We start from the raw sequence: 20,064 nt of genomic DNA on the forward strand, positions 1-20,064 counted from the left end.
TGAGAGGATAATGAGGCCCAGGAATACATTATAGTACAGGAGTTACTACTGTTAGGAGGATAAAGGTGCTCAGGAATACATTATATTACAGGAGTTGCTGCAGTGAAGAAATAATGAGGCTCAGGAATACAGTACAGTACAGGAGTTACTACAGTTAGGAGGATAAAGGTGCTCAGGAATACATTATATTACAGGAGTTTCTGCAGTGAGGGGATAATGAGGCCGAGGAATACATTATATTACAGGAGTTTCTGCAGTGAGGGGATAATGAGGCCGAGGAATACGTTATATTACAGGAGTTTCTGCAGTGAGGGGATAATGAGGCCGAGGAATACATTATATTACAGGAGTTTCTGCGGTGAGGGGATAATGAGGCCCAGGAATACATTATATTACAGGAGTTACTGCGGTGAGGGGATAATGAGGCCCAGTAAAGCATTAGATTGCAGGAGTTACTGCAGAGAGGGGATAATGAGGCCGAGGAATACATTAGATTGCAGGAGTTACTGCAGAGAGGGGATAATGAGGCCGAGGAATATATTATATTACAGGAGTTACTGCAGTGAGGGGGTAATGAGGTCCAGGAATACATTATATTACAGGAGTTTCTGCAGTGAGGGGGTAATAAGGTCCAGGAATACATTATATTACAGGAGTTTCTGCAGTGAGGGGGTAATGAGGTCCAGGAATACATTAAATTACAGGAGTTTCTGCAGTGAGGGGGTAATGAGGTCCAGGAATACATTATATTACAGAAGTTTCTGCAGTGAGGGGGTAATGAGGTCCAGGAATACATTATACTACAGGAGTTTCTGCAGTGAGGGGGTAATGAGGTCCAGGAATACATTATATTACAGGAGTTACTGCAGTGAGGGGATAATGAGGTCCAGGAATACGTTATATTACAGGAGTTTCTGCAGTGAGGGGATAATGAGGCCCAGGAATGCATTAGATTGCAGGAGTTACTGCAGTGAGGGGATAATGAGGTCTAGGAATACATTAGATTACAGGAGTTACTGCAGTGAGGGGATAATGAGGCCGAGGAATATATTATATTACAGGAGTTACTGCAGTGAGGGGGTAATGAGGTCCAGGAATACTTTATATTACAGGAGTTACTGCAGTGAGGGGGTAATGAGGTCCAGGAATACATTATATTACAGGAGTTTCTGCAGTGAAGGGGTAATGAGGTCCAGGAATACATTATATTACAGGAGTTTCTGCAGTGAGGGGGTAATGAGGTCCAGGAATACATTATATTACAGGAGTTTCTGCAGTGAGGGGGTAATGAGGTCCAGGAATACATTATATTACAGGAGTTTCTGCAGTGAGGGGGGTAATGAGGTCCAGGAATACATTATATTACAGGAGTTTCTGCAGTGAGGGGGTAATGAGGTCCAGGAATACATTATATTACAGGAGTTACTGCAGTGAGGGGTAATGAGGTCCAGGAATACATTATATTACAGGAGTTTCTGCAGTGAAGGGGTAATGAGGTCCAGGAATACATTATATTACAGGAGTTTCTGCAGTGAGGGGGTAATGAGGTCCAGGAATACATTATATTACAGGAGTTTCTGCAGTGAGGGGGTAATAAGGTCCAGGAATACATTATATTACAGGAGTTACTGCAGTGAGGGGATAATGAGGCCGAGGAATATATTATATTACAGGAGTTACTGCAGTGAGGGGGTAATGAGGTCCAGGAATACTTTATATTACAGGAGTTACTGCAGTGAGGGGTAATGAGGTCCAGGAATACATTATATTACAGGAGTTTCTGCAGTGAAGGGGTAATGAGGTCCAGGAATACATTATATTACAGGAGTTTCTGCAGTGAGGGGGTAATGAGGTCCAGGAATACATTATATTACAGGAGTTTCTGCAGTGAGGGGATAATGAGGTCCAGGAATACATTATATTACAGGAGTTTCTGCAGTGAGGGGGTAATGAGGTCCAGGAATACATTATATTACAGGAGTTTCTGCAGTGAGGGGGTAATAAGGTCCAGGAATACGTTATATTACAGGAGTTTCTGCAGTGAGGGGATAATGAGGTCCAGGAATACATTATATTACAGGAGTTTCTGCAGTGAGGGGATAATGAGGTCCAGGAATACATTATATTACAGGAGTTTCTGCAGTGAGGGGGTAATGAGGTCCAGGAATACATTATATTACAGGAGTTTCTGCAGTGAGGGGGTAATAAGGTCCAGGAATACGTTATATTACAGGAGTTTCTGCAGTGAGGGGATAATGAGGCCCAGGAATGCATTAGATTGCAGGAGTTACTGCAGTGAGGGGATAATGAGGTCTAGGAATACATTAGATTACAGGAGTTACAGCAGTGAGGGGATAATGAGGCCGAGGAATATATTATATTACAGGAGTTACTGCAGTGAGGGGGTAATGAGGTCCAGGAATACTTTATATTACAGGAGTTACTGCAGTGAGGGGGTAATAAGGTCCAGGAATACATTATATTACAGGAGTTACTGCAGTGAGGGGGTAATGAGGTCCAGGAATACATTATATTACAGGAGTTTCTGCAGTGAGGGGGTAATGAGGTCCAGGAATACTTTATATTACAGGAGTTACTGCAGTGAGGGGGTAATAAGGTCCAGGAATACATTATATTACAGGAGTTTCTGCAGTGAGGGGGTAATAAGGTCCAGGAATATATTATATTACAGGAGTTTCTGCAGTGAGGGGGTAATGAGGTCCAGGAATACATTATATTACAGGAGTTTCTGCAGTGAGGGGGTAATGAGGTCCAGGAATACATTATATTACAGGAGTTTCTGCAGTGAGGGGATAATGAGGCCGAGGAATACATTATATTACAGGAGTTTCTGCAGTGAGGGGGTAATGAGGTCCAGGAATACATTATATTACAGGAGTTTCTGCAGTGAGGGGTTGTACTGAGGCACAGGAATATATTATATTACAGGAGTTACTGCAGTGAAGGGATAATGAGCCCCAATAATACTTTATACTTCAGAAGGTTTTCTTTTTTGTTGAATAGGAATAAGCCATTATATATACGTTTTTAACATAAACCTGAAAAGTTGTAAATTAGATTTTGCGTAAATTGTTTTTTTGCATATTTCTATATGGGTAACACATTTTGTAAAATTCATATTTTTTCTAATCAATAAAACATTACACAGAGCGCGGATTCATCAGCTTTGCCAGAATGGGACTTTCCCGTATGTTCACCAGTTCTGGCCACACCGCCAACATTTTGAAGAGTGGGCGGAGCTTCATGGGTATAGATGTAACGGCGACAGTCATAATTTACACCACAGATGTGACGTAAATCATGACAGAAATGTGGGGGACTATTATGTTGTAATTTTCGCCACGTTTGTGATATAATTTATGATGATTTTGTCGTTTGCGCTCCAACAGTCTCTCCCCTCACTGCAAAACCTCACCTACTTTTAAGAATTGTGGTGCTGGCAGGGAGTTGTGTACATATGGGAAAAGTGGAATTCTATCAAAACTGAAGATGTAAATTTTATTAATTGCAAAAAAAAATTGCTTAAAGTCCCACAGTTTTTTCCAGCTAATCCTTCCTTAAGACTGGGGTGTAAAATGCCCGTGTTCATGAATCGGGGCTGTAATCTTGTTTAAGTGTCTGCACAAAAATAATGAAACTCACTGCAGGAGCGCCATTTTAGTTGTCTCACTATAGAGATGAGTAGATGGGAGTTGCTGCACTGAGGTTCATGATTTCTGGGCACACAGTACGGTCTATTCTAGTGGTTACACTAAGGCTTACATGCACATAAGGCTAAAGTCGGCAGGCTCAGCTACAATCTGATGTGTATGGGACCTCTCGACTTCCTTTGTTAGTTTATTAACTCTTGGTTCAGCCAAACATTTATGTGCATCTTCGCACCTGCTTGGTTTCCATTTATACAATTATCAAAAGACTGACCAACACATTCAAACAGAAAACAAGTGTGAACAGGTGCTTACTAAGAGTAGCCATCTCCAGATATAATCAACAAATAAAGTAACACTCTGTAGCGCTATAGCATGCAAACGTGAAATATAAGAAATTTGAATTGCATTACTGCTCTAAAAAATGAAAAACTGAGAATACTCGGGGCATAAATTGTCCAAATCATGTGTACCCAGCGGCCACGATAAGGCGTTTCTCATTGCTGGGAATCTGCCTGTGTGAATTCTCTAAGTAACGCAGTACAGGCACTCAGAAAGGTGGTGGCATTGAATCACACAGTAAAACACTAACAGGTTTGGTAACAGGTTTAATAAAAATCCATAAAAAATGTTTCATCCCATATGACTTCTACAACAGATCAGACTGTATAGGCCACAGACAATGGTAAGGGGGTCACAGAAGGCCAGGTACACACAGTCACTGCTGGGACCTAATAAACTGGTTGCAATAGCCATGATCAGGGTTTTATTTACTTTTTTTTTATTAGTTAAGGACAGGAAAGAAATTGTCAGTGAGATCTTGACTATTTAGTGTGGTTCTACTGGTGAGGACTTTGCTACAGATGGTTTCCGCAACAAATTACAATGTGTGATCATACTGTGAGCTTTATAAATCTAGAAATGAAAATTCAACCCATAGTTCTAAAACTTTTATTAAATCACATATAGAAGTATGTCCACCAAAAAGGAGAAATATCTAAAAGCCAGAGCTGGTATGTCACTCTCCATAAAGATAAATGTTGCCCCTTAGACTCCAGTCCAGAGCCTCTCATCTAGCCAAATCAGTTCTCATGCCAACAGCCCCAAAACACCGTGTCTGCGAATTGAGATACTGATTTGGCTTTTATCCGAAGTCATATTGCACAACTCATTAAAGGGCTGATTGTGACTTGTAGGATCGCTGCTTCCAACAGGTGGCGCTATTTAGTTTAAATCCTCTTTTTATCTGAAGAGGCAATTTGCATAAAAATATTTATACATACAAGTCTATAACAATGAACTTTACAAATCAATAAGTAGAATTAAGCCATGTAATAGATGTGTCTTTTATGGGGTGGCTGCGGGCTGCTATTTTTAGGCTGTGGGGGCCAATGTCCATGGCCCCTTACCAGTCTGAGAATACCAGCCCCCAAATATCGGCTTTAGCTTGGCTGGTTGTCAAAAATGAGGGGACCCCTCGCTATTTAAAAAAAAAAAATGTATTTAAATAATTTTTCAAAACGGAGTGGGACCCTTCTGTTCTTGATAACCAACCATGATATAACTGATAGCAGAGAGTTGCAGACCGCAGCTGTCAGTTTTCGCCTGCGCCGGTTAGTAAAATAAAAGAATCCTCATGTCATTTAAAAAAAAAATTACTTATAGCACAGGCGCCGGCTGATGAATATTCCCATTAGCGGTTCCTACTCTCGCTGTTATCAGTGACAGCAGACGTAGGCTGATGGGAGTAGTACACTATCATCAGAGAGAGTATGAGATCCCACGCATCATGCCACCAAATGTGGTTTGTCAGGGAGAAAATGTCAGTGCTAAATGAAGTATCTGTATATATAGACAATATCACAGGCGTGCAGGTCTGAAACGAGTTACCTATAAACATGTGGCGTTGGAATAAGGTGGGAGCCATTCTATGTCATGGTGTTTAATCATCATTGGCGGTGTGCAAGTCATGTATTGGTGCATGGCACAGAACTTCTAATCATTGCTGCAGTGCTGGTTCATTGTCCAATTGTAGATCTGTGCCAATTTTTGCATCGATATCCTCCACCAGAAGGTTCAATCCATAAGACTTTGTATTTAACCCATTTGTTTTTGTACTGTTTTTTTCCTTCTATGTAAATCTTATTTCTTTTTTTTTTGCTTGGACAAGCGATTGGAAGAAGCAGTGTCCCCTTTACAATCACAAGTCACGAGTGCAGCAAATGGGTGATGTTTATGACATACCCGTTTATACAATCTGAGATTACAACATCTACGCTTTCTATCTCATATGTTCCCCTTATTATCACCTGTATTTGTTTTGTTACATAGGACCTTAATGATGATGATGTTACGTTGTCATCATCTTCTCATTTAGGTGCCTACAATTTCAGATCCTCTCAGTGGAAAAACTTCTATGTAAGAGAATTTTCCTGATTGACCTGTGAAGGATGGATCGGGACAAAGAGCAGATAGCGGAGAGAATATTACACCTCACCCTAGAGATCCTCTTCCGGCTTACTGGAGAGGTGAGAGATTCTGATGATGTCACATTACATCATTCTTATCTATGGGAATAACAGATGGACAGAACTGGAGAGGTGAGGACTCTGGAAATGTCTGTAGTGAGATTTATTAATGTGTCTCTCCATAACCAGGATTACACAGTAGTGAAGAAGACCTCTAGTGAGCACTGTCAGGAACGTGTGTCTGAGGGATGGGGAAGACCCCTGAGCCCAATCACATGGCCTCCACCTCACACCCTCATACATAAGGACATCAATAACCAGAAGATCCTAGAACTCGCCTACACGATGATTGAGCTGCTGACTGGAGAGGTGACACTGCTGGGACATTATACAATAACGCTATGGAGGGATCGGGGGGATGACGGTATCATTGTATGTGTCAGGTTCCTATAAGGTGTCAGGATGTCGCCATCTATTTCTCCATGGAGGAGTGGGAGTATTTAGAAGGGCACAAAGATCTGTACAAGGATGCCATGATGGAGGTTCCCCAGCCCCTCACATCACCAGGTAATCGACAGGACTAAATACACACGGCCTATAATTATCTGTATGTAAAGAATGAATTCAGTCCCAATATGTATTTCCTTCAGTTATATCCAGTGAGAGGACAACACCAGAGAGATGTCCCCGTCCTCCTCTTCTTCCACAGGACTGTAAGCAAGAAAATCCCAAGGTTCCTCAGGATCATCAGGTAGATGGAGAAATTGTGTGATATGATCTCCCCTATGATGTGTAGACGGCTGTGAAGATTTTTTTGCATAGTCTTGTTTTATCCACCAGTTTTATACTTGTGTAATGAGAACGGTAGAGATGGCAGATTAGAGCTGATCATAGATGTGACTTCTCCATCTGTCTGTGACTTTTACAATATTTGTTTCAGGGTGAAGATCTGGCTAATATTAATACTACAGAGACATATGTGAGGGGTGATGAGCAGTGTAAGGAGGAGATTCCTACAGATGACTACCCAGGTGAGTAATAACCACTACATGCAGAGAAGTTACAGATTCTCCTCCGTCACTTTCGCTGCTTTATCGATGGTGTTGTCCGACCAGATCCCAATTAAAAGTCACCATTCTGCCACTGTACACTGCATGCTCCTCCACCCAAAACTGTCCCTATAAGTTTGAGAATTTATATAAGAAATTGTACTGTAGCCATGTATAGTTGAATCTGCAAGGCCAGAAAATAAAAGTTCCCCATCTTTAGCAGAGTAAGTTGTAAACAAAATATTAGGTTATATAAAAAGAAAATCTTGCTATCCCAACATATTGTTACCCCTTCATAAATCACTTATGAGGCCACATGTAAAATATAGGTTCCAGTTTTGGGCTTCACATGTCTAAATGTCTAATATTTCTTTAAAAATCTCAAACAGAAAATATTGTCCCCTACAATAGTTTGGATTGCCAAGTACTACCATGTGATGTACTCTAATTTAGTAGTGCACAACATTTTGTGCTCCAAGGGCCACAAAAAATTGTAAAGGTTACTTATATGAATACGTCACTAGAACCATCATCAGTACATTAACCCCTTTATGACATCAGACATGCTATCCCGTCGAGGCGACCTGGGCCCGTATGACCATCGACGGGATAGTACGTCATACGCGATCAGCTGCGCTCACGGGGGTAGTGCAGCCGGGTGTCAGCTGATTATTACAGCTGACACCCAGCACTATGTGCTCACAGACCGCTCCCGGCACGTTAACCCCCGGAACACTGCAATCAAACAAGATCGCACCATTCCGGTGGCATAGGGAAGCATCACACAGGGAAGGGGCTCCCTCCCTGCCTGCTTCCCTGAGACCCTCAAAACAACCCACTGTTCCTCCGGTCTCCTCCCTGAGAGCAGGCACCAGCAAGCCTCCTGCACTGCCTGTCAGATCGCTTATCTGACACAGTGCTGTGCAAAGTGTCAGATCAGCGATCTGACTTTATACAGTGATGACCCACCCTGGGACAGTGTAAAAAAGTTTTAAAAAAAATTAACATGTTTAAAAATATTTTTTTTAAAAATCCCAATTTCTAAAGAAAAAAATAATATTGTTCCAATAAATATATTTCTTTATGTAAATAAAAAAAACAATAAAAGTACACATATTTGGTATCGCCGCGTCCGTAACGACCCGCTTTATAAAACTGTCCCACTAGTTAACCCCTTCAGTGAACACCGTAAAAAAATAAATAAACGAAGCAAAAAACAATGCTTTATCATCATACCGCCGAACAAAAAGTGGAATAACACATGATCAAAAAGACAGATATAAATAAACTTGGTACCGCTGAAAACGTCATCTTGTCCCGCAAAAAATGAGCCTTGATACAGCGCCATCAGCAAAAAAATAGAAAAGTTATAGCTCTCAGAATTAAGCGATGCAAAAACAATTATTTTTTATATAGAATAGTTTTTATTGTACAAAAACGCCAAAACATAAATATATATATTTATAGATATAAATCAGGTATCGCTGTAATCGTACTGACCCGAAGAATTAAACTGCCTCATCAATTTTACCACCCACGGAATGGTATAAACCCCCCACCCAAAAGAAATTCATGAATTGCTGGTTTTTGCTCATTCTGCCTCCCAAAAATCGTAATAAAAAGCGATCAAAAAATGTCATGTGCCCAAAAATGGTACCAATAAAAATGTCAACTCGTCCTGCAAAAAACAAGACCTCACATGACTCTGTGTGCCAAAATATGGAAAAATTATAACTCTCAAAATGTGGTGATGCAAAAACTATTTTTTGCAATAAAAAGCGTCTTTTAGCGTGTGACAGCTGATATAAAACCCCGCTATAAATAGTAAATCAAACTCCCCTTTATCACCCCTTAGTTAGGGAAAAATAATAACAAAAAAATGTATTTATTTCCATTTTCCCGCTAGGGTTAGGGTTGGGGCTAAAGTTAGGGTTAGGGCTACAGTTAGGGTTGGGGCTAAAGTTAGGTTTAGGGTTGGAGCTAAAGTTAGGGTTAGGGCTACAGTTAGGGTTGGGGCTGAGGTTAGGGTTGGGGCTAAAGCTAGAGTTGGGGTTAGGGTTTGGATTTTGTTTACGGCTGCGATTATGGTTGGGATTAGGGGTGAGGTTAGGGTTATGGTTAGGGGTGTGTTGGGGTTAGGTGTGTGTTGGGGTTAGGGTTGGGATTAGGGTTAGGGGTGTGTTTGGTTTAGGGGTGTGTTGGGGTTAGGGTTGGAATTAGGATTAGGGGTGTGTTCGGGTTAGGGGTGTGGTTATGGTTAGGGTTGGGATTAGGGTTAGGGGTGTATTAGGGTTGGAGTTAGAATTGGGGGTTTCCACTGTTTAGGCACATCAGAGGCTCTCCAAATGCGACATGGTGTCCGATCTCAATTCCAGCCAATTCTGCGTTGAAAAAGTAAAACGGCGCTCCTTTCCTTCTGAGCTCTGCCGTGCGCCCAAACAGTGGTTTACCACCACATATGGGGTATCAGCGTACTGAGGACAAATTGCACAACAACTTTTGAGGTCCAATTTCTCCTGTTACCCTTGGAAAATTAAAAAATTGGTGGCTAAGGGATCATTTTTGTGAAACAAAATATGATTTTATATTTTTACGGCTCTACATTATAAACGTCTGTAAAGCACTTGGGGGTTCAAAGTGCTCATCACACATCTAGATAAGTTCCTTAGGGCAGAGGTCCCCAACCGCCGGTCCGCGGACCAGGACCGGGCCGTTGGGGTTTTTCAGCCGGTCCGCGGCGCCCCTGTTCAGCGGTCACGTGGGACCGCTCATTAGAGAAATGAATAGGCTGCTCCACCTCCCATAGGGGCGGAGCCGCATAATTCATTTCTCTAATCAGCGGTGCCGGTGACCGCTGATAGAGGAAGAGGCTGCGGCACCGAAGACCCGCTGTCCGGGGGAAGGAGAGGGACGCCGGGAGCAGGTAAGTATGACATATTCACCTATCCTCGTTCCACACGCCGGGCGCTGTCTCCATCTTCCCGGCGTCTCTCCGCACTGACTGCAGGCAGAGGGCGCGATGACGCATATAGTGTGCGCGCCGCCCTCTGCCTGATCAGTCAGTGCAGGGAGACGCCGGGAAGATGGCGCCGAGGAGCTCCAAGCAAGAGAGGTGAGTATGTGTTTTATTATTTTTATTGCAGCAGCAGCACAGCTATGGGGCAATAATGGACGGTGCAGAGCACTATATGGCACAGCTATGGGGCAATGGTGCAGAGCACTATATGGCACAGCTATGGGGCAACGGTGCAGAGCACTATATGGCACAGCTATGGGGCAGTAATGGTGCAGAGCACTGTATGGCACAGCTATGGGGCAATAATGGTGCAGAGCACTATATGGCACAGCTATGGGGCAATAATGGTGCAGAGCACTGTATGGCACAGCTATGGGGCAATAATGGTGCAGAGCACTATATGGCACAGCTATGGGGCAATAATGGTGCAGAGCACTGTATGGCACAGCTATGGGGCAATTATGAACGGTGCAGAGCACTATATGGCACAGCTATGGGGCAATTATGAACGGTGCAGAGCACTGTATGGCACAGCTATGGGGCAATAATAAACGGTGCAGAGCACTGTATGGCACAGCTATGGGGCAATAATAAACAGTGCAGAGCACTGTATGGCACAGCTATGGGGCAATAATGGTGCAGAGCACTATATGGCACAGCTATGGGGCAATAATGGTGCAAAGCACCAGGGAAACAAGCATGGTGCTCCCACTCATTCTGAACCTATGGTAAGTTGAATCACATTCTCATTATAAATGTCATAATTATATGATAAGTATGCACTAAGCTCCATCCCTCCATAACCCCACCCCCATATGACCAAAGCCCCGCCCCTGCCCCACCCCCACCGGGCCATGGAAAACTGGTCTTGCTTCAAGCCGGTCCCTGGTGCAAAAAAGGTTGGGGACCTCTGCCTTAGGGGATCTATGTTCCAAAATGGTGTCACTTGTGGGGAGTTTCCACTGTTTAGGCACATCAGGGGCTCTCCAAATGCGACATGGCGTCTGATCTGAATTGCAACCAATTTTGCATTGATAAGTCAAACGGCATTCCTTCCCTTCCGAGCTCTGCCATGCGCCCAAACAGTGGTTTACCCCCACATATAGGGTATCCGTGTACTCAGGACAAATTGCACAGCAACTTTTGGGGTTTTCTCCTGTTACCCTTGGAAAAATAAAACAAGTTGAATCTGAAGTAATTTTTTTGTAAAAAAAAGTTAAATGTTAATTTTTTTTTATTTTTTTTTAATTCCTGTGAAGCACCTGAAGGGTTAATAAACTTCTTGAATGTGGTTTTGAGCACCTTGATTGGTGCAGTTTTTAGAATGTTGTCACTTTTGGGCATTTTCTATCATATAGACCCCTCAAAGTGACTTCAAATGTAATGTAGTCCCTAAAAAAAAAATATTTATAACTTCCTAACAAAAGAAAATTTTGGTTCCAAAATTGTGCTGATGTAAAGTAGACATGTGGGAAATGTTACTAATTATGTATGTTGTGTGACATATCTGTGATTTAAAGGCATGAAAATTCAAAGTTGGAAATTTGGTGAACATTTTGAAAATTTCACGTTTTTTTCACAAATAAAAGCAAGTCATATCAAATAAATTTTACCATTATCATGAAGTACAATATGTCACAAGAAAACAGTGCCAAAATCACCAGAATCCGATGAAGCGTTCCAGAGTTATAACCTCATAACGGGACAGTGGTCAGAATTGTAAAAATTGGCCCGGTCATTAACGTGCAAACCATCCTCGGGGGTAAAGGGGTTAATATATCACCAGAACCACTTTTTGAATATTTGTGGAAGATTTAAAGAGTTTCCGCTCCCAAAAAAATCAGTGTGAACCCACGCTAACTTAGGCACATGTCCTGGGGATTCCTGTACAAGAAAAAACAATAATGGTGAGATCTGTGAACTCTGTGCCATCCGTATGTACATATGTAACATACATGTGTCCGTTTGCTGTCCTGTATGTCTGTGTTTCACATCCATGTGACACATACCGGTGCCTGGGAAAAGCAGTAGACTTCACGCTGATCCAAATAACTAAAGCAATTGTTACCATCCACCTCTCGTGTCTCCCCTTTTCCTCATAGGATGTAAGCTTGCGAGCAGGGCCCTCATTCCTCCTGGTATCTGTTTTGAACTGTGATTTCTGTTATGCTGTAATGTCTATTGTCTGTACAAGTCCCCTCTATAAGTTGTAAAGCGCTGCGGAATATGTTGGCGCTATATAAATAAAAATTATTATTATTATTATTATAAGACTGCGGCTGCTGAAGGCAGTGCTCATCATTGTCGCTTAGTTTCCCTGAGATTAGCGCGACCAGGCGACAATTATGGGAGTTGTATTCAGCAACCGTGTCCCTCCTGTGTAAAATATGGAATTAATAACAAAAAATGGTGTTGGCTCCCCCGCAATTTTCATAACCAGCAGAGGGAAAGCCCACGGCTAGGGACTGATGTTAATAATCTGGGAAAGGGGCAATATCCCTTAAGTCTCCCAGGCTATTAATAACAGCTTACAGCTGTTTGCTTAGCCTTCACTGGTGAATTTACTGGGGGAACCCAGCAAAAAAAATGACGTAGGATCCCCCTATAAATTTAAACCAGCAAAGGCTAAACAGACGGCTGTAGGCTGATATTAATAGCCTGGGTAGGGGCTAGAGATATTCCCCTTCCCAGGCTACCAACATCAGCCCTCAGCCATCCCAGAAATGTGACATCCATAAGATGCGCCAAACCTGGTGCTTAGCCTCGCTATTCCCACTTGCCCTGTGATGGTGGCAAGTGGGGTAATAGCGTTGGGGTTGAAGTCACCTGTGTATTGTCAGGTGACATTAATCCTAGGGATTAGTAATGGAGAGGCATCTATAAAAAGCCTCAATTACTAACCCCATAGTAAGTATTGAAATAAACATCCAGGAAGAATAAAATCCTTTGATTTGAAATAAAACAAAACGCCCTGTTTTACTCATTTATTTAAAAATAAAAAAAAGTTATACTCACCATTACGCCTAATCAATTGAAGCTCATGTCCTCTGTAAAAAATAAAAAACCTGCCAAACTGTGCATGCCCCACCTGTGGTGGCCATTTTCCCCGAACTCAACCGCAGTGAAAACGAAGGGAAGTGCGGGGCATATTTTCTAGGGCTGGTGCATCTGAGTCGGTTCATTTTATACCAACTCCGGTTTGGGAGCTGAGATCTCAAACTGCGCTCTGAAGGCCATTTTCCTGAAATCCACTGCAGTGAAAACAATGAGAAGTGGGGGGACGCCGCTGATATTTTCTACAAATCCGAAGCCACACACCTCCAAACACCAACTCCTCCCAAGGGGAAACACGAAAAAATATATTTTGCAACTTCTCTTGAATCGGACAATATCATACTGTTTGGGCACATGACAGGGCTCAGTAGGGAAGGAGCGCAATTTGGTTATGGGTATTCAGATACTGCTAGAATGGTTTGCGGGCACCATTTGCAGATCACCTAATGTGCCAGAGCGGTGGAAAAACAGAACACTAGAAAATCGCATAAAGTGACTATTACCCACATGGACTTCATCTAAAAGAGTTGTGACTCCACAGGTAATCTCTTGAAACTAGCATGTAGTGGATGCTGGAGAGTGAAAATTACATATACAGTGGGTACGGAAAGTATTGAGACCCCTTTACATTTTTGCACTCTGTTTCATTGCAGCCATTTGTTAAATTCAAAAAAGTTCATTTTTGTTCTCATTAATGTACACTCTGCACCCCATCTTGACTGAAAAAAAAATAAAAAATGTAGAATTGTTTTCAAATTTATTAAAAAAGAAAAACTGAAATATCACATGGTCATAAATATTCAGACTCTTTGCTTAGTATTAAGTAGAAGCACCTTTTTGAGCTAGTACAGCCATGAGTATTCTTGGGAATGATTCAACAAGTTTTTCACACCTGGATTTGGGGATCCTCTGCCATTCTTCCTTGCAGATCCTCTCCAGTTCCGTCAGGTTGGATGGTGAACGTTGGTGGACAGCCATTTTCAGGTCTCTCTAGAGATGCTCAATTGGGTTTAGGTCAGGGCTCTGGCTGGGCCAGTCAAGAATGGTCACAGAGTTGTTCTGAAGCCTCTCCTTTGTTATTTTAGCTGGGTGCTTAGGATCATTGACTTGTTGGAAGGTGAACTTTCAGAGTACTCTGGAAGAGGTTTTCATCCAGGATATCTCTGAACTTGGCCGCATTCATGTTTACTTCAATGACAACCAGTCGTCCTGTCCCTGCAGCTGAAAAACACCCCCATAGCATGATGCTGCCACCACATTTCACTGTTGGGATTATTATTGGGCAGGTGATGAGCAGTGCCTGGTTTGTTCCACACATACCGCTTAGAATTATCACCATAAAGGTCTATCTTTGTCTCATGAGATCAGAGAATCTTATTTCTCATAGTCGGGAGTCCTTCATGTGTTCATGTGTTTTTTAAGCAAACTCTATGCGGGCTTTCATATGTCCTGCACTGAAAAGAGGCTTCCATTGAGCCACTCTGCCATAAAAGCCTGACTGGTAGAGGGCTGCAGTGATAGTTGACTTTGGGTAACTTTCTCCCATCTCCCTACTGCATCTCTGGAGCTCAGCCACAGTGATCTTGGGGTTCTTCTTTACCTCTCTCACCAAGGCTCTTCTTCCACGATTGCTCAGTTTGGTCTAGGAAGACTTCTGGTGGTCCCAAACTTCTTCCATTTAAGGATTATGGAGGCCACTGTGCTCTTGGGAACCTTGAGTACTGCAGAAATTATTTTGAATCCTTGGCCAGATCTGTGCCTTGCCGCAATTCTGTCTCTGAGCTCCTTGGCCAGTTCTTTTGACTTCATGATTCTCATTTGGTCTGACATGCACTGTGAGCTGTGAGGTCTTATATAGACAGGTGTGTGCCTTTCCAAATCAAGTCCTATCCGTTTAATTAAATGCAGCTGGACTCTAATGAAGAAGTAGAACAATTTCAAGGAGGATCACAAGGAAATAGACAGCATGTGACTTAAATATGATTGTCTGAGCAAAGGGTCTGAATACTTATGACCATGTGATATTTCTATTTTTCTTTTTTAATAAGTTTGCAAAAAAATCTACATTTCTGTTTTTTTTCAGTCAAGATGGGGTGCAGAGTGTACATTAATGAGAAAAAAAATGAACTTTTTTGAATTTACCAAATAGCTGCAATGAAACAAAGAGTGAAAAATTTAAAGGAGTCTGAATACTTTTTGTATCCACTGTATGTCATTTGAGTGCCCAATAAGTGGTGCCCAGCTTGTGCTTCTGGAGACACAACGACTATAAATTTTTAAGTGGTTTCTTCCTGCTACAGCAATATAAAAAATGTGGATGGTAACAGTATTTGGGACCTCAGCAAAATTCAGAAGCAAGGGGAATATTTGGCTTTGGAAGCACAGATTTTGCTGGATTGGTTCAAGGAAGCCATGTTGCTTTTCAATATCTACTTGCTTTGCAAAATAACATTTTTTGTCTTGGTAAATGATATAATTATGCTGCATAACCTGCAATTTCGTTGGGTATTTTAGAAATGTTGTAAAAATATAATTCAGCTTAATTTATTAAAAAATAATCATTATTCTTGGCAGGTGACTACACCAAGAGATCAGATGGTCCACTGACTACTTCAATTTTTAAATCTGATGACCTTGATATCACTCAAGATATCACTGATGCCTATGCCACTATTCCAGAAATACAGTCATCCTTTCACCGCAAAGATCTATCATCTGATCCTTTTAAACAGGTCCCATCTTCTGATTCATCACAGTTTATTAAGAAAAATAAAAGTCACAAAAGAGATGTTAAATATCTAACTACTCTTACAGCAAAAAAGCCATTTTCAAGTGCAGAATGTGAAAAAAGTTTTTCCCTCAAAACGTCTTTTGTTACACATCCAAAAATTCACATAGAGGTTGTTAGTCAAAAAAGAGTTCACGCAAGGAAGAAGCCAAATTCATGTTCAGAATGTGGGAAATGTTTTGCAAGTAAGTCAAAACTAGTTATACATCAGAGAAGTCACACAGGAGAGAAGCTATGTTCATGTTCAGTATGTGGGAAACATTTTAACCAAAAATCACATCTTATTAGACATCAGAGAATCCATACAGGGGAGAAGCCATATTCATGTACAGAATGTGGTAAATGTTTTGCAGATAAATCATATCTTGTTACACATCAGAGAATTCACACAGGGGAGAAGCCATTTTCATGTTCAGAATGTCATAAATGTTTTACACATAAATCATATCTTGTTACACATCAGAAAATTCACACAGGTGAAAAGCCATTTTCATGTTCAGAGTGTGGGAAATGTTTTATATATAGATCACATCTTTTTACACATCAGAGAACTCACACAGGGGAGAAGCCATTTCCATGTTTAGAATGTAAGAAATATTTTTCATATAAATCAACTCTTGCAATACATCAGAGAACTCACACAGGGGAGAAGCCATTTTCATGTTTAGTATGTGGGAAATGTTTTGCAGATGGCTCATATCTTACTACACATCAGAGATCTCACACAGGGGAGAAGCCATTTTCATGTTTAGAATGTAAGAAATGTTTTTCCAAAAAATGGAGTCTTACTAAACATCAAATATCTCATAAAGGGAGAAGCCATTATCATACCTAGAGGTGGGAAATGTTTTACGTGAAAATCATATTTTGTTGACCATTGTTGAATATTGCACAGTTACATATTTTTTATATTCACTATATGGACAATAGTATTGCAACAACTCCCCATAAACCTCTCAAAAATACCCAATATTTCCAACTACCAATCTGTGATCTGCCAGTCATCAGTTTCTTTTAATATACTATCTCCATGTGTGAACAAAGTCTATAACTTTTCTATACTGCAATAATAAACTTTTTCATATTGTAAATTACGATTTACATGTACGATTCATTCCTGCTTTGTTAGAACATCTGGTGTTATTCATTCCAATAAAAATAAAATGTCTCCTTCTCCCCACCTCCCTTATCTAAATTTGTAATGCTGGGGTAAGATTATCTATTCAGAGACCTCAGGTACGGAAATATTAGGGCTACAGCAACATCACATATTTTATACAGAAGATTAGCGCTATCTCCATAGTTCTTTATACAATGATGTATAGATCAGACAAGGTCCTCAAATTTAGGCAGTTTCTGCTTTACTCAAACGCTCCGTATATCAACCAGATCAGTGAGTCTCATTATACCGAGTAGAGAAGCTCCAGGGACAAATACCTCGTCTCGTACTAACATGCTGGAGGCCAGGCCCGAAGTATCCAGCCCTGGTGCTCGGATTCTTTATTTTTGGTTCTATCGTTTCTTTTAGAATTGCTTTCTCATACAGTCCTGTAGTAATGACTATTAATCACTTTTTTATAGGATGGTTCATTTAAATCCATCTAAATGTTATCAATTTACGTGTAACAAACAATCTGTCCTACCACAGTTCTGCCATGTGTGTCCAGTGTCAGTTCTTCTATATTCCCTAAGAAAATAACCATGGCGTCTCCAACCAAACCTGCTAATTATGATTTTAGTAAAGATTGCTCAACAACAGCATTGGTAGCATGGTCAGTAAATAATAATAAGATAGATTACACTGCGTAACAAATTTCAAGGAAGTTCTTGTCCCCTGAGAAAATTTTATTGTATCTTATAGATTATATTATGCTGAACACGAATATGTGCTCCAAAAGTCTGTATCACGTAAGGTTTTGAACCCCTTCATGACCGCATCTTTTTTTCAATTTTTCATTTTTGTTTTTCGCTCCACTTCTTTCCAGAGCTATAACATTTTTTTCCATCTATGGCCTTGTGAGGGCTTATTTTTTGCGGGATGAGCTGACGTTTTAATGATACCACTTTTGTGCAGGTATGTGAGGGCTTATTTTTTGCGGGATGAGCTGACGTTTCAATGATACCACTTTTGTGCAGGTATGTTCTTTTGAATGCCCATTATTGCATTTTAATGCATAACGCGATCGCCTCTGTTACATAGAGGTGATGGTCAGATCACCTTTATGCAGCAGAATTACAGGCTTGCTATGAGCACTGACCACAGGGTAGTAATCACTGCATTGCCATCACAACCAGAGGTCTCCTCAAGACCTCTATGGTTGTTGATGGCAGATTGCTATGAGTGCCACCCTGTGGCTCATACCATGGCCTGTAATTCTGCTGCATAGAGGTGATCTGAGCATCACCTCTCGTAGCAGAGGCAATCGCGCTATGGCAGCTTCTAGCCTCCTAGGGAGGCTATTGAAGCATGCCAAAAGTTTAAAAAAAAAAGTTTTAAAAATATAAAAAACATAAGTTCAAATCACACCCCCTTCCGCCCCAGTCAAAATAAAACAATAAAAAAAATCAAACCTACACATATTTGGTATTGCCGCATTCAGAATCGCCCAATCAATTAAAAAAAAAAAAAGAATTAACATGATCGCTAAATGGCATAGCGATAAAAAAATCTAAATGCCAGAATTACGTATTTTGGTCTCCACGACATTGCATTAAAATGCAGTAACAGGCAATCAAAAGAACATATCTGCACAAAAGTAGTATCATTAAAAATGTCAGCTCGTCCTGCAAAAAAAAAAAGCCCTCACACGGCCATATTGACCAAAAAATACAAAAGTTATGGCTCGGGAAAGAAGTGGAGCGAAAAACAAAAACGTTCAGTGATATATAACAGAATATAATGTTTCGTATCATTTCTCAAAAACTTTACGTGATAGTAAAAATCTGAAGTCATTTCTGAAATCAGCATGAAAACATCTATCAGGGACACTCAAAATTGTCCGAGGGACAAAACCTTTGTAACACAGTGTTATCATACCTAGAGGTAGGAACTATTTTACTTTAAAATCATATTTTTTTGACCATAAAGGAAAACTTACACAGATATAAACCCTGTACACTACCGTTCCAAAGTTTAGGGTCACTTAGAATTTTCCTTATTTTTGAAAGAAAAGCACAGTATTTTCCAATGAAGCTAACATTAAATGATTCAGAAATACAATCTATACATTGTTAATGTGGTAAATGAATATTCTAGCTGCAAACGTCTGGTTTGTAATGCAATATCTTCATAGGTGTATAGAGGCCCATTTCCAACAACCATCACTCCAGTGTTCTTATGGTACTTTGTGTTTTCTAACTGTAGAAGAAGGCTAATGGATGGTCAGAATACCCATGAAAACCCTTGTGCAAGTATGTTAGCACAGCTGAAAACAGTTTGGCTGTTTAGAGAACCTATAAACCTGACATTCCTTTGAGCTAGTTGAGAATCTGGAGCATTACATTTGTTGGTTCCATTAAACTCTCAAAATGGCCAGAAAAAAAGAACTTTCATGTGAAACTCGACAGTCTATTCTAGTTCTTAGAAATTAAGGCTATTCCATGTGAGAAATTGCCAAGAAACTGAAGATTTCCTACAACGGTGTGTACTACTCCAGAGGAGAGCACAGACAGGCTCTAACCAGAGTAGAAAGAGAAGTGGGAGGCCCCACTGCACAACTCAGCAACAAGACAAGTACATTAGAGTTTGTAGTTTGAGAAATCAATGCCTCACAGTTCCTCAACTGGCAGCTTTGTTAAATAGTACACTCAAAATGCCAGTGTCAACGTCTACAGTGAAGAGGGATGCTGGCCTTCAGGGCAGAGTGGCAAAGAAAAAGCCATATCTGAGACTGGCTAATAAAAGGAAAAGATTAATATGGGCAAAAGAACACAGACATTGGACAGAAGAAGATTGGAAAAAAGTGTTACAGACAGACAAATCCAAGTTTGAGGTGTTTGGATCACACAGAAGAACATTTGT

The 20,064-nt window shown here is 40.9% G+C and overlaps 1 protein-coding gene across 2 annotated transcripts in view; it reads left to right on the top strand.

The window, feature by feature from the left end:
- Positions 1 to 17,219, top strand: part of LOC143766164 (uncharacterized) — a 30,473-nt gene extending 13,254 nt beyond the window's left edge. Inside the window, exons 3-8 of one of the 2 annotated variants that reach the window (XM_077253628.1) lie at positions 6,046 to 6,196; positions 6,326 to 6,505; positions 6,580 to 6,703; positions 6,787 to 6,887; positions 7,077 to 7,167; positions 15,830 to 17,219. In XM_077253628.1, the coding sequence (XP_077109743.1) occupies positions 6,119 to 6,196; positions 6,326 to 6,505; positions 6,580 to 6,703; positions 6,787 to 6,887; positions 7,077 to 7,167; positions 15,830 to 16,878 (1,623 nt within the window). In that variant the 5' untranslated portion in view covers positions 6,046 to 6,118 and the 3' untranslated portion in view covers positions 16,879 to 17,219. The remainder of the gene's footprint in view (positions 1 to 6,045; positions 6,197 to 6,325; positions 6,506 to 6,579; positions 6,704 to 6,786; positions 6,888 to 7,076; positions 7,168 to 15,829) is intronic. The other variant, XM_077253629.1, reaches the window with a different exon arrangement.
- The last annotated feature ends 2,845 nt before the right edge of the window (positions 17,220 to 20,064 follow it).

The sequence above is a fragment of the Ranitomeya variabilis genome, chromosome 4 (genome assembly GCF_051348905.1).
Source record: "Ranitomeya variabilis isolate aRanVar5 chromosome 4, aRanVar5.hap1, whole genome shotgun sequence".
In the NCBI taxonomy this organism is placed as follows: Eukaryota; Metazoa; Chordata; class Amphibia; order Anura; family Dendrobatidae; genus Ranitomeya; species Ranitomeya variabilis.